This window comes from Poromitra crassiceps (assembly GCF_964638095.1).
Source record: "Poromitra crassiceps genome assembly, chromosome: 6".
Lineage (NCBI taxonomy): Eukaryota > Metazoa > Chordata > Actinopteri > Beryciformes > Melamphaidae > Poromitra > Poromitra crassiceps.
Genome location: NC_139627.1, coordinates 53,765,092 through 53,781,177, shown reverse-complemented (window position 1 = coordinate 53,781,177; position 16,086 = coordinate 53,765,092). Strand labels below are relative to the sequence as shown.

Below are 16,086 nucleotides of genomic sequence, written 5' to 3'. Positions count from 1 at the left end.
CCCGGAACCATCCCGAAAAAGAATTTAAACCGTCTTGAAGTCAGTGCAAGCCATCCAAAATTCTAAATGTTATCCTTTTCCTTTGTTATTGTCATCTATAGTGGTTATTTGCATAAAAACACAGTTTGATTAGGAAATGATTTAAATATGTGTTTTGATTAAAAAAACAAAGTAACTGGTATAATATTACTGAAATCCTATAAGTAATGTTATATTACTGAGTTACTGCTAAAAGTAATATATTACATGTAATATGTTACTTTTGTAATTAGTTACCCCCAACACTGATGACAAATATGTCTTAACGCAGTGATCCTCACTATTGTTTCCATGAGAGCCGCACTGGCAGGACAAGGTCAGGAGGAGAGACACTTTTACCGCAAAACACCTGAATTCTGTGTTTTACTGTTTGCGTTATTTTTTAATAATCAGAGTGTCTAATGATGTGATGAATGAACAAATAAATAAACAATAAGATCTAACAGTATATTTATAATAGTGCAACACAACATTGCACTATTTTTTTTATCAAATGCTTCAGTCAAAACAAATACATGAAAAACAATACAGCCACAAATTCCCGAATAAATTCTTCAGGTCTTGAAACGGTTGATGAACTGCACTAATGGTCGTGTAGCCTCAGCTATTGTCATTTAATTTATTGAGTTGCCTCCCATCTGAAGGCTCGGAGTACAGAGAAGTGAACGCTTTTATTTTGAAGGTAGGAAAGGGAAATGGTACGTGTGAAGTGACAGCTGTTTGACGCGCTCAGACCTCTGGATTACAAAACAGCCATCAGCCATACCGTTTTATACCAATGTAAACCCAAATGCTTTGGGATTCAACGGTCAGAAAGTCGCCAGATAACTTTTGAGAAATAAAGTCGCTAGGAGGGCAATACTCATTTATAGGCACAGAGCCTACTTTCAATACTCATTTATAGGCACAGAGCCTACTTTAAATACTCATTTATAGGCACAGAGCCTACTTTAAATACTCATTTATAGGCACAGAGCCTACTTTCAATACTCATTTATAGGCACAGAGCCTACTTTCAATACTCATTTATAGGCACAGAGCCTACTTTCAATACTCATTTATAGGCACAGAGCCTACTTTCAATACTCATTTATAGGCACAGAGCCTACTTTCAATACTCATTTATAGGCACAGAGCCTACTTTCAATACTCATTTATAGGCACAGGGCCTACTTTCAATACTCATTTATAGGCACAGAGCCTACTTTAAATACTCATTTATAGGCACAGAGCCTACTATAAATACTAATTTATAGGCACAGAGCCTACTTTCAATACTAATTTATAGGCACAGAGCCTACTTTCAATACTCATTTATAGGCACAGAGTCTATTTTAAATACTCATTTATAGGCACAGAGCCTACTTTCAATACTCATTTATAGGCACAGAGCCTACTTTCAATACTCATTTATAGGCACAGAGCCTACTTTCAATACTCATTTATAGGCACAGAGCCTACTTTCAATACTCATTTATAGGCACAGGGCCTACTTTAAATACTCATTTATAGGCACAGGGCCTACTTTAAATACTCATTTATAGGCACAGAGCCTACTTTCAATACTCATTTATAGGCACAGAGTCTATTTTAAATACTCATTTATAGGCACAGAGCCTACTTTAAATACTCATTTATAGGCACAGAGCCTACTTTACATACTCATTTATAGGCACAGGGCCGACATGGCTGATAACACACTATGCAGGCAGCTCTGTGTTAAAGGCAAACCCATCATTCGCTCACTGATTCACAATCAGAAAAGAGACATTTTGGCGCATTCAGTAAAGAGATTATTTACGTACGAGATTTATTTATGTCAAAATAGCATCTTTCCAATTTTCACACATGCAAGCGGCTCCAAATAAAGCAGCAGAAAAAGAACAACCCATGGAAACACCGACGCTGAATAATGGCTGTGTCGACACGTCTAAAAGCCAGATGAAAAACCTGTCTGGACATGAGCCTTTATGCAAAACACAAAGTTGTGTGAGCGAGATAAGTGATTCAAGAGTTGCGCGTCGACTCGGCTATGCGTTAAATTATAGATCGCAAATGAGCAAGGACATAAACGATCACTTCTCGCCTCCAACACCCGTACAAAGAGCTGAGAACAGCCGGCAAAGATCCAGTCAATACTGTCAATATGAGTCAAGTAGCTGGAGCCGCTGCGTCATACAGTATTATCATCAAAGGCAAGAAGACAATCATCATTGATAACCGCTCCCAAATGACCAGGTTGCCCTCTGCTTGGCAGGGAGGATGGATAGAAGGTGGTCAGAGGATGTCTCTCCCCTGCTGTCTATCAGCTCCATCAGCATCGGGGCCCCCTCTTTTAAGAGGGGTTTTAATGACGAGGGCAGGAGAGGATGTTGAGCCTCAACGTGAGTGATTAGACCGTCAGCCGCCGCCTGCGTTGGCATCGATCACCGACTCACTTTGAACGAATGGATCCGACATACGTACGACGAGCTCCGGGGACGCTCTTACGACAAGGACAGATGAATCCAAGCTATTCAGGGAGAAGAGATGGTCCTCTAGGATTTAGGAACACGCATCAAGATTGGCATTAATGGCTTTGCCTTTATCATCAGCACCGGCGGCAATCATTGTGCTGCGCCCAACCAGATCTGCTGATAGAGACATGTTATATGGCTTGGACTGCTGTCCAGCTCAAACCGCAAGGACAATGATCAAGTTCAGGTTTTGTTAGTTTTGATTTATGACTTGACTTTTGAAATACCTCGGCGTGGCCATGTGACCAGTTGTCTGCAATTAACCACTGAATTAGAGTAATGATTTTTGTATTCAATTTTCTTTATTATCTTTAGGAACAGACTGGGAACTCACATCTGGGTGTGGTATGGCATACTGTCCCTGAATTGTGTAGGCCTGCAAGGATGAAAAGATCCAACAATTAGCAGATTTGACCGTTTCACATTATATTGCACATAATGAGAAAACAATGTCATAAAGTAATCAACTGTAACAAACTGCAAAATATGATTTTCAAAATAATTTTCAAAATGAGTAAGTGGTACTGCAAACGCAGTAAATATGATGTTATTTAAGTTAAGAGGAATGTGGAGTGCAGTGAGACCTTACATGCAAGTCGTAGTGATCATGTTTGAATATAACATCAATGTCATATAGACACTGCATGAAATAGGCCAAGCCCATCACGGGGGAAAGCTCTCCATTCACTTCCACACATCAGCATCATTTTTCTTGAATTAAACATAGCTAAAAGCTGTTGTGTGGTGGGCTGCGCAGACAACAAATGTAAAAAATCAACAATTTTTTTGTACTCCCGAGCAAAACAAGGACGCCATTGAGAATTGGCGAGAAGAAAAATGTGGATCTAGCTGTCAAGGAAGTAAGTTGGAGTGTTCATCTTCCGTATATGATCTTTGTGTCCAACACGCGACCCCCACACGACATAGAACGCCAGGATTGGCGGGGGGGGGAGTTTTTGTTTCCCCCGTTTTGGGGCGTGGTTTCTGAATGATGCTCTGCAGTGTCTCTATGCAAAGACGGCAGCTTCTATGATTGTGAAGCAAGATAATGCCTTTGACCAGCAACATGATATCAATACATTGGACGTGAGCATAATTTGGGAACGTCTGCAAAAATCTGCACCCTAAAACAAAATTCTAATTTCAATTCGAAATTCTAATTTCATCTCTATGAACAGGCACAAATGTTTCTCAATGTTTCCAAAGTTGTTTTGTTATTGTCATTGTCAAAAGAAGCAGCTACTGGACGGGGAACTTTCACTTTGTGTTGATTGTTGCAGCGCCTGTGGACAAAACCGGTACTGTTCTCCCACAACGGAAACTGCATTTCCTGAACACCGAGGCTCCTCCCACTGTCTCCACCGGGCTGTCTGAGCCGCAGTAAGTCAGGCAGGGTGAGCCTCTCCCCGCTGATTTTTACTGCATATGTTTGACGTCACTGCTTCATCCGCCAGCTGCAACAAAAGTTACAACCCATTTCACACAGACGTAACACGTGACGGACGCTATGCTATACCCTCACCAGAGGCATTTAGATACACTATACACCAGATCCTCACCAGAGGCATTTAGATACACTATACACCAGATCCTCACCAGAGGCATTTAGATACACTATACACCAGATCCTCACCAGAGGCATTTAGATACACTATACACCAGATCCTCACCAGAGGCATTTAGATACACTATACACCAGATCCTCACCAGAGGCATTTAGATACACTATACACCAGATCCTCACCAGAGGCATTTAGATACACTATACACCAGATCCTCACCAGAGGCATTTAGATACACTATACACCAGATCCTCACCAGAGGCATTTAGATACACTATACACCAGATCCTCACCAGAGGCATTTAGATACACTATACACCAGATCCTCACCAGAGGCATTTAGAGGCCATTTACACCTGGCATTAACATGCGTTTTCTGCCATCAGATTGCAATCCGATTGTATTTTATCACTTGAAAGTACAGGTGTAAACACCCCCAAAACGCATTGAAGAAGGATTGCAATCTGATCGGCCAAACCACCTCCGGAGGTGGTCAGGGACGCATTATGACAACATTTAACACAAGTGTAAATGCAATGCGTCCTCTCAAAACGCATTCAGCAACTACCATACGGAAATACATAATCTTCGGAAGTCGGTGACGGCGCGCACACGTGAACGCAATTCCCCGGCAGCACCGCACCGGTGTGTGCCCTCATCTCGCCGCTGTGCCAGATGCGCACACACACAGGCAGCCTGTCACCATGGACCGGCTAAAAATTATCTATCTCTCCCCCGCTCCGCTTTTGCACAACAATCGTAGCGTTGCTTCAAAGTTTTGCTGCGGAGGTTTTGCCACGGCTGTAACCACCTGTGTTGCATTCAGGTAACATCCTAAATTACAATGTTATACAATTGAGAGCATAATTTCTCTTTTATATCAACACTTCTCCTTTGGAAAAGGAGCGGAAAATGAAAGGAAAATGAGGGAGAAAGGGTTCGAACCCTTTCCCCCTCATTTTCCTTTCATATAAATGAGAAATTATGCTCTCAATTGTATAACAATGTAATTTAGGATGTTACCTGAACGCAACACAGGTGGTTACAGCTAATGACATGCACGGAAAACGTATGTATGTGTGTGTGTGTCTCGGACCCAGTGTCATTGTCAATAAACAGATAAAGAAATAGATGCAGTGCTGCGTGATCGGCCATCGTTTTGTCCAGGTGAAGGGGACGTTCACTGTGCATTTGAGCTTAACAATAACCTCTATTTCCCTGTGCATGTATGAAACATGCATGCACGTTCAGGGGGCGCGCGCGTGATGACGTTCGAGCTGGAGAGCAATCGGATTGCAATCTGTTCACCCAAAACGCATGTTAGTGCCAGGTGTAAATGGAATCAGGCTGAAGTGATAAAATACAATATGATTGCAATCTGATGGCAGAAAACGCATGTTAATGCCAGGTGTAAATGGCCTCTTAGATACACTATACACCAGATCCTCACCAGACGCATTTACAGTAGATACACTATATAGAAATCGTTGATCGACTTGCTGTCTGATGGTCTGATTTGCTGATGTAGGTCAGATGTCAGGTATCAATATTACATTTAGAATGTTTCATAACCATTTAAAAGGTCCCCGTAGCTGCTTTAAGATGACAAAGAACCATCATCTTCAGATGATTGACGTTTCCACATCTCATTGTCTATAGACAGTTTCTGTATGCGCACATCCACAGAGACTCAGAGCCTTAACGAGCCTTAATGACTCATACCAGGTGGCCGGGGCAGAGTTTCTGCAGGCAGACAAATGGATATTTCTCCATGTGGAAAACATATAGGGAAGGTAAGCACTGTCCATCTGCTTACCAAGATTATAATGAACGCCTCCATTTAAATTGTGTTTTAGGGTGGATTTTACTCTGGATTTTACTCTGTTTCCAGGCACTAGAACAGCCTTGAAACTGGAATCATTACTTGCAACATAAGCACCTATAGTGAAGTCTTTCTCATATTTTGTTGGACACATTTTCAAAACTAGGGGTGGAGACTCTGGAGATGATGCGCCACTTGTCCTCTTCTCCCTACTTATACTCCCACCACTACTCTGGAGATTCGTCTTCTTCTTCTGTGGTGTTTTATGGCAGTTGGCATCCTTTATGTTGCATTACCACCTCCTTCTGGATTTATCCATCCACTGTTTGCCTACCCCCTACTCTGGAGATGAGTCCTCTTAATATTCTAATATACCACTTATAAAGTGACATCACTGATGACATCATCACTGATGACATCACAATGGCTGCACACCAAGCCCACAGATACCACCCACTTAGCCAATTTTAAGTGGGACAGGTCTGCAAATTATTATCCATAATTAACTAGCATGAGGTGTGTTAGTATTTTGCTTTGCACTCTTGCAACATTGTCATTGCTGCTGAGTAAACCACCCGCCACTCCCACACCCCACCTCCCACCTCCGACCCCACCTCCCCTCCCACCCCACCCCCCAGAGGCCTGTACTTGTGGAGGGTTGGGACGACATGCAAGTGAAAGTGAAAGTAAGGAAACCTGGCTGCACTAACAGGCAGTGGCTGATGCTGCAGTGAAAGGCTGGGGGGGTTGGCTGCGGGCGCTGCCAGCGGCTCAGCTCTTACCTGGCCACCTGAGAAAATGACGGGAGTGGAGGCAGGCTTTGGGCGGTAAGGAATGGTGGCACCTTTTGGTGGGGACTATGGAGAAGGGGGAGAAGAGAGGAAGGCAGAGGACACTGTTAGTCCGAGGCAGGACATGTGGTTACTTCAGAAAGACAGACAGAGGACACTGTTAGTCCGAGGCAGGACATGTGGTTACTTCAGAAAGACAGACAGAGGACACTGTTAGTCCGAGGCAGGACATGTGGTTACTTCAGAAAGACAGACAGAGGACACTGTTAGTCCGAGGCAGGACATGTGGTTACTTCAGAAAGACAGACAGACATGTTTAAAATAGCATGCCTGTGCGCTTCCCTATGTGGGGAATAGTCTGAATATGAAGCAGCCATTGGTGAAAAGGAGCATGTTTGCTCAAATCCTTCTCAGGCTGAATAAAGTTAAAGAAAAGCAAAATCATTGATTAAACTGGAGCTGGTGGAACAACCACCTCCTCCTAAATGTGTCCAAAACGAGGGAGATGGTTGGGGACTTTGGGAGGACCCAGGACTCAGCCGAACCCTGTTTCCATCGGTTGGTGAGGAGATGGAGAGCGTGGACAGATACAAATACCTGGGCGTTCACCTGGACAAAAAACTGGACTGGAAACGCAACACCGAGGCTGTATACAAGAAGCAGCTGAGCAGACTCTCTGCATTGCTTTTTGAGGAAGCTCAGTGTGTGCAGCAAGATGTTGCTTTACCAGTCTGTTGTGGCAAGTGCAATCCTCTTTGCAGCCACCAGTTGGGGCAGCAGCATCAGCGAGCCGGTGACTCTAAGAAACTGAACAAACTGATAAAGAGAGCTGGCTCGGTGCTGGGAACCACTCTGGAGCCCCTGGAGGTGGTTGTGGAGAGAAGGATGTTGCACAAGCTGCTCAAAGTAATGGACGACATGAACCCTCTACCCCCCCCCCCCCCCCTCTCTCTTACACAACCTACTGGCTGAACAACAGAGTGTTTTCAGTCAGAGGCTCCATCAGCTCCCCTGCAGTAAAGACCATTACAGGAGCTATTTTGTGCCCACCACAATAACCATAATATAATAACTCCCATACATGCAGAGACCTCTCTCCTATAATGACACTATTAAACTGACATTGATAATGCACACTGTATAGACTTTTGTCCACATTGCACATTTTGTACTTACAGTGTAGTCATCGTAATAGTATATTATATTATAAAACGGCACTCTCAAATCAGGCAATCTGATTGGCTCACAGCTGTGGTATAATGAGCATATAATACCACCACGGCCTGTCATGATCCATTGATTGATTGATTGAATTGATTGATTGATTGATTGATTGATTTGATTGATTGATTGATTGAAGTGTTTATTTCGAATATGAAAGCAAAATAATAAATAAAAGCCATTTCAGAAACAAAGAAAAATAGAATATATACATATTCGAAAAGGAGTGGGAAGAAGTAAAACTTATTAACTCCCACCCCTTCTCCATAAATAATAAATAATAACAAGCTTCCTGGTCTAACCCTGTCTATATACTACTGTGTAATATTTACTAGTAATTCTGTTTCAGATTATATAATAATATGAAAATATAAATATAATATATACACATCATACAATAACATGTATACATATATACATATTAATATACACACACATTCATATATTTATCTAAATATATGACTACAATACTCATTATATACGCATATTTACACACTCACACACATGGAAAAGCAACAAGAAAATAACCCCCAAAAAATAAAAATAAAATAACCAGTACCCTTATAACACCTAGTGATACCCAACACCTCCCTCATCCCTATAACTTGTGAAGATTGTGTCTTTATACCTACTTTTAAACTGTTTTATGTTTGGACATTGTTTTAATTCCACAGTGCACCTGTTCCATAGTCTCACCCCGCTGACTGAAACACAAAAACTTTTCCTGGTTGTTCTAATAAGTTGAAAATTAAAATTAAATTTCCCTCTCAAATTATAAACCCCCTCGTGCATGCTGAATAATGATTGTATATTTACTGGTAATAGATTATTTTTAGCTTTGAACATGATTAGAGCTGTTTGGTGTTTGACAATGTCTGTAAATTTCAGTAGTTTTGACAGTAGAAATAATGCGTTTGTGTGTTCCTGGTAGCCAACGCTGTGAATGGTTCGTATTGCTCTTTTTTGTAAGATGATTAGTGGCTGTAGTGAAGTTGTGAAGTTGTTGCCCCAAACCTCAGCACAGTACTGTAAATAAGGTAAAACTAGTGCACAGTATAGCATGTGGAGTGATTTGTAATCCAAAACCTTCTTTGCTCTGTATAATATTGCAATGCTTCTTGAGACTTTAGTTTGTACATGTTTGATATGTGGTTTCCAGCTGATTCTGTCATCTATCTTTACCCCCAGAAATTGTATTTCATCAACTCTTTCTATTTCAATTCCATCTATTTTGATATTTACCTGTGTTTTCCTTTTACAATTACCAAAAACCATTAACTTTGTCTTGCTCAGATTTAATGAAAGCCTGTTTCTGTCAAACCACATTTTCAGTTTGTTCATCTCTGCAGTGATGTCCTCCTGTAATTGTTGCAAGTTATCCCCAGAGCAAAAGATATTCGTGTCATCAGCAAACAGCACCAAATGCAGTAACTTTGAAACTTTACATATATCATTAATGTACAGAATGAAGAACTTAGGGCCCAATACTGACCCCTGGGGGACACCACATGCAACATCCAAGCATGACGAAACACAGTCACCCAATTTCACAAACTGCTGTCTCCCCCTTAAATAACTTTTGACCCAATCCAGGACTATTCCCCTGATACCATATCTTTCAAGCCTTTTTATCAATATGTCATGGTCAATGGTGTCAAAAGCTTTTTTTAAATCAATAAATAATTGCTTAATTATATAATGTGCTGTACAGTGGTTGTGTAAATATGTATATATTTTTAAATGTATACGTTTTCACAGACACCTATTATACCTCTTTGTATGTTTTTGATATAAGTTATGTTGTTGTTGCTGTCATTGATGTTACTGCTGCTGTAACGCCAGAATTTCCCTCCGGGGGTAAATCAAGTACTGTATCTATCTATCCATTCATCTATCATCTATCCATCCATCTACATGTATCTATCCATCTATCTATCTATCTATCTTATACACTTTTAGATCATTACACTTCTCAAGGCATTTTACCGCATCGAGTCAGAACCCACCACCAGAAACGGTACAGACATGAGGCAGTACGGCAACGTGATGTTCTGTACCAATCTGCTTTGCTGTGCGGAATGTTTTCAGTCGCTCACACCTTCTGAAACGCTTGCCCCGTTTAGAAATGTATAAGGGGTCATGGAGCTCAACCGTCGATCCATGGAGACGAGATATAAAGACCTCGTATGTCTGAGACCTGATGAGCACTGATGATGACATGCATCTGCAAGCATGTGGAAAATATATGGGAGCAGAGAGCCACATTGACAAACAGTCTCTTCTAAGGCAGCAGGGAGGAAAACTCATGATAGTGGCACAAAGTTATTGATTCACACTGCGCCTCGCTTTGTAAAACTCACTATAGTGGCACAAAGTTATTGATTCACACTGTGCTGCAGCAACAAGCCTGCTAAACACAGTGGAGAAAGCTTCATCACATGTCAAGTCAAGTTTATTTATATAGCCCTAATTCACAAGCGAAGCATGTCCCAGAGGGCTTCACAGAGAATATGTCTAGCTAATTCTAGCTGACATAACAGTAGCAAATTACACAATAAAGATAACACATTGAACAATTGATAGAGAAATATAGAAATATAGGATAGAGCAGAGGAGAGAGCAGGAGAAGGCAGAGCAGGGGGAATGTGAGAGAGTGATGGGGTGGGGAGGGAATGGAGAAATGTTGGAGAGTATAGGAGGTGGGGAAGGAGCAGGGGAAGGGGGAAAGAGGAGAGAGGGGAGGGAGAGCGGGGGGGTGTGTGTGTGGGGGAGAAGAGAGCAGGGAGAGGGAGGAGGTGGGGAGAGAATGGGAAATGTGGGGCAGGAGAGGAAGGAAGGAATAAGGAGAGGTGGGGAAAGTAGCAGGGGAAGGGGGAAAGAAAGAGAATGCTTTAAAGTGGAATGGATGCCATGCTTTAGAAAAGTGGAGGGGGGGGGGAGTTCGGAAACGGGAGGAGGTGGGGAGGGAGAGCAGGGGGAGTATGAGAGACTATATGGAGAGAATACTGTAGACTGAGGAGTGTCCACTTAGGAACATGCTCCCAATACAAGATGTGGGCTGGTGTTGTTATGGTGAAGGTGTCCCGGCATCTACTGGGTTGGCTAATGCCTACCATACACTAGAAAACTTTGAAAAGACTCAGACAATACTTTGAAAAGACTAAAGTGTGACACACTCTCATATCAGCTCACATCTAAAGACAATGGGCCCTATCTTCGCAAAAGCGGTAATTTAGCGTTTGCGCTCGTTTAACGCCGTGCGCAATGAAAATTGGGGGCGGGCACAAGCGCATGCCTCTTATAATTGTACTGGGCATAGGCTGCCACATGCCAAAGCAGGCGTTTCAGCGCTAAAATGTGGGGATAGATGGCATTATCCTATCGTCAGCAGCGTGCAATTACTTTGCGCTAAGAGCTTTGAAAAGCACCTCTTACGCGCTAAATACCTCGCTGCGCTGGGAGCGCATCATAATCTCTGTGCTGCGCAGAGCAGTGCAAAGTAAAATTCCTTTTGGATGTCATTACACACAGCCTTGCCACTCCAGCACATCAAATTACGCTGCAAAAATTGGGTATTAGCAGATAATTCAGTGAGGCAATCAACTATAACTCACTCAGAAACGTTTATCACATCGCAAAGAAGGAAATGAATAGAGAAACTTGTTGGATAATGGACATAGGCTATTCACCTTCATAACCCGGAGGGTCGTTGGCACCACAGACGATCTGTCAATAAGCTCTCTCTGTCCTCGGCACGAGTGAGTCCACTATTATGCATGGAGAGAATTACAGCATATTGCATGCCTCGTGATTGCGAGACGGGAATCCGGTTTTTACAGCCACACCTGTGAATAATTCTGGTGCTTAAGACCGCTGAAATCCCGTTTGCGCAGGCATTTTGTGGGCGCAGATGATTTGGCACGGCTCTAATTTGCGCCGGCGACACGTGCCGTGAACGTTTCTGCATCCTCGCCGAGAATTGTATCCCCAAAATATTTTGATGCTGTTTTAACTTAGAAATCAGGGAGGTCACGTCTACCCAGACAATTCTATCACTTTTAAACAGTTACATTTCTTATAAATCATTACAATATGCTCCCGTGAGGTGGGGATGCGTTTAGCTGCTGCCGGGCGGGGGTGCAAAACACCTGAACAAATGCGCAAGGCAGACCGTTATCTTCCCTGCCTTAAGGCACGCGCAAACATGTGCGCAAGCGCAAATAGGGGATATCGCCTGTACCAAGATAGGGCCCACTGAGTCATAAGTCAAAGAGTTTTTAGTCACAAACTGTAAGATTTTGGAAAGACTGCCTACCACACTAGGAGATTTTGGAAAGACTGCCTACCACACTAGGATATTTTGGAAAGACAAATGTCCGACACCCTCTCATTAAAGTCACAGACGCCAAATGAACCACACTGTAAAAAAGAGAGACTTGCAGAGCTCAACAAGGATAACTGCATTTATTGATGTCCTGTTTTTGTACTGGAGAAAGAGCAACTACTGGTTGTTGGCAACGGAAAGTTCATGCCATTGAACTACAGCAGGGCTGCCAAGTTTCAGCCACAGTTAGGAGTGAGATTTGCCAGCCAGCGAAGCTGGCTGGCAAATGCTTTTTTAGGGTAGATTTAGAGGGATATCTCAATTTAAATTAACATTAGGATTACTGTTGTGATGTAATTATTCAGTCTTCACCCCCATGCCAGCTGCTCTCCCTGCACTGTCAGCCTCCTCGTGCTCTCTCTCTGTCTTTACTCTCTTCTACTCCCTCATCTCCTGTCTCCCCTGCAGTCTCATTCTCTGTCTCTTCCACTATTTCATCCTCTGTGTCTTCTGGAGTCTCATTTTCCTCCGCTCTGTCATTTTCTGTCAGATCCTCCACTGTTTCCTCTGACCTGGCAAGTTTGGCAGGGGGTGGTTGACCCTTCACTGCCCAGAATGACAGCAGATCTCTCTGCTGCTTCTTCTTCCCTGACATCTTTCAAACAGACAAAAATCCAAGTGTGCAGTTAATGTAAATCCCCTTAGCTCATAGTAAGTATCAATTAGCTCACACATGCGTGATGATTTTAATGAACACTGCCTGTCACGGTTGTTTGATGTTAAACCCACAGCAGCAATGTGCCACGCTGTTCACTTACCCCGTAGCCGGGCGCTTCTCGCTCATACTGAGCACATTAGCGCCCGGCGAACGTCACGCATTTCCCATCAAACACTCTGCCATTTTCACGGATATAACGCCAGCTCCTACCTGAGCCTTCACGTGAAGTGAAGACGTCGCTATCCGATACGCAACATCCTCGATACGGCTCTGGTTAGATGTAGGCAGGGGGGACTGATGATTGGTTAAAGTTAGGGTAAGAATATCGGTCAGCCAATCAGAGGCAGAATAGGGCGGGCTCACCCTGTGACAGACTCGAACTACGGCAAGCCGCAAGCAGCGAGTTATGGAAATATAAGAAGTGAGAGGGAAACATTTATGAGCGTGTGAAATAACAAGTGTGGCGTGTGCGCGTGTGAAGAGGTTAAATTGCGTGACTCTCACTCTCAATGGGTGAGACTTGGCAGCTCTGCTACAGTGTAGTTTGAATAATATAACATTAGTGTAGTTTGAATAATATAACATTACAAAATAAGAAATGGAGTGAAAGCGTTGCAATTAGTGCCTCCTGAGCAGATTTATTTTAACGTTTCATTTATTTTCATGATTTATTCTTAACAAAGACATTTCCCCTTTGGGATTAATAAAAGTACCTACCTACCTACCTAAATTTTCCCATTTTTACCCTTTCTCTCAAGTAGCCCCTGTAGTACCTCCACGTACCCCTAGGGGTACGCATACCCCAGTTTGGGAACCACTGAACTATTTGCATTAGCCAAGGCTAATACACGTTTAATTTTGTTGGAACGTCAAAACAAGAAGAAATTTCAAATATATGATCGTTTTGATTTGTTTAACACTTTTGTGTGTGTCAATGCATGACGTGTTATTGTCTTTATTATTCTAAAAATAACGAAAAATGGTGGTGTCTCCAAACTTTTGACTGGTAGTGTACATAATGTATAATTTTATGAGAAAGAGAGAGACAGACAGACAGACAGACAGACAGACAGACAGGGAAACACAGCATATTAGTATATCTGTCAACAACAAAGGAGGTACAGTTAGAGCAAATGTATTCCCCAAATTCAAAAGTTGAATCCCAAAAGCAAAAACAATTTAGCAGAAATAGGCTGTCACAGCAGTGCGGTTGAGTGACTTGCGGGAGGAAAACGTGCTGGAATCCCAACACGACCATAGTCGTGTTTCCATTACCATCAGAAATGCGCAAAATCTAAATATCGCAATAGAAAGTGGGTAATGGAAACACGTAAATTTCGAAAAACCTCCCAAATATCGCAAAAAGTTTTTGCGCTCTCATGAGGTGGTTTTTCAGACGTGTCGATATAGCAGTTTATCGCAAAACTGTAATGGAAACACACTTTTCCGCATTTGCACGTCATGTGACCCATTCTCCTTTGGAAAAGGAGCGAAAATGAAAGGAAAATGAGGGAGAAAGGGTTTGATAAGCCGTGGCAAAACCTCCGCAGCATCCTAGCAGAAAGACGAGTGTTGTGCAAAAGCGGAGCTGGGGAAAAAAAAACATGTTTAATGACAGAAATCGGTCCATGGTGACAGGCTGCCTGTCTGTGTGCGCGCAGTTGTAGGGTACCTTTTTTCCTCTGCCTCTCGCTCACTGCATTCACTGCAGCCCGCAACATGTTCTTTTGAATTGATAATCAGGCTCGTTTATATGCGTTGTAACTTCATGTTGTGATTTGCATTGACCATTGGTTGGATTTGAGCATGCAGGGGACGGGATATGGGGCAGATCCGCGTGCGTAATCACTGTGGCAGCTGCTGGTAACGGGAATTGCGAAACTCAACTTCAATGGAAACGCCTACAAGTCGCAATTGTACATTGTCGAAGTTGTAGAAATATCGCAATTATTTTGCGAAAAACTGTAATGGAAACACAGCTCATGACAGCCTCATACAGTACAGTACTAGACAGCAGGTGTAAGAAGTACTGGGTATGTGTCCGCTCTTGCATCATGCAGCTTATATAAAGAATGAATAATAATAATGGTATTATTTCCTGTTATTTCTCTAGTTGGAAGAATGTAAGAATCGTTCAGTTTGGGTATTCTATTCTACTAGAAGCAGTTTCTGAAATGCCGACATACTCTACCTCCAGCATGACCACACAGATCTGTTTGACACACTGGATGATGGCTTCTGGGGTCCCGGAGATGGTCACTGCACGCTCTGTGGAGTTGGCCAGCATGTCCCCTGCCACCTGCACCTGGGCCCCTGTGGACTGGAGTGGAGTAAGGGACTTTGAGGGTTGACAGGATTGAGTTAGTTGAAAGTGCACAGAAAGTTGCAGGTAGGCTACAGTATCACATTGTGAAATGCCTACATGTTGCATAAACAAATGAAAATAAACACAATATTTATATTAGGGCCTGTGTCCATCTAGCGTCTTTTCATCAGCTCCGGCGTCTTTTTTCAGTTGTTTCCAATGAGGAGTGAGCGTATGCGGGCGCACACGGACCTCTAGAGAAAGCGCGCTGCGTCCAGCGTCTATTTTCACAGCGCTCCGGCGTTTTTGTGCGCCCAACTCCCAGCGCTCCCAGCTGAAGATATTTTAACTTTTCAGAAAGACGCTGGTGTCGGGTGCTCCTTTTCTGGCAACTAATCATATGGAAAAACTATCGCAACAGAGACAGAAAGGCTCAATTGTGGGAGCAGATTGGCTAGACACTTAATATTTCTGGTGAGTGTTGAGCTAAATCACTGTATGTGTCTTGTTAGCTAATGTTAGCTGTCAGCTATCAAGCTAGCAACCGCACTGAACTAACGTTAGTTTCAGACTGCTTCCAGCTCAAATCAGGATTGCATCACTCACTGCTCTACTAACTGGACTGAATCTTGAAAAGGAAAACAAGAAAAATGCCTGACTTATTTGGTAACAGTGATTTTGTGTTATAGGCTATATAACAATGGTAGTATCTGGGTGCTGTGGCTTTGGCCCTTCTATGCTTACTTTTGGTTGCTTGAAATTTTGCAGTCCAGGAATATATGATTCAT

General features: G+C 42.7%; 1 protein-coding gene across 3 annotated transcripts in view; it reads right to left on the bottom strand.

The window, feature by feature from the left end:
• Positions 1-16,086, bottom strand: part of LOC310778422 (poly(rC)-binding protein 3) — a gene marked incomplete at both ends in the record, with an annotated part of 32,265 nt that overhangs the window by 10,957 nt on the left and 5,222 nt on the right. For 2 of the 3 annotated variants that reach the window (XM_083638845.1, XM_083638846.1), the window contains 3 exons: positions 2,890-2,931; positions 6,722-6,796; positions 15,185-15,313. In XM_083638845.1, coding sequence (XP_083494971.1) covers positions 2,890-2,931; positions 6,722-6,796; positions 15,185-15,313 — 246 coding nt within the window. Of the gene's footprint in view, positions 1-2,889; positions 2,932-6,649; positions 6,797-15,184; positions 15,314-16,086 lie in introns of all 3 variants that reach the window. The other variant, XM_083638844.1, reaches the window with a different exon arrangement.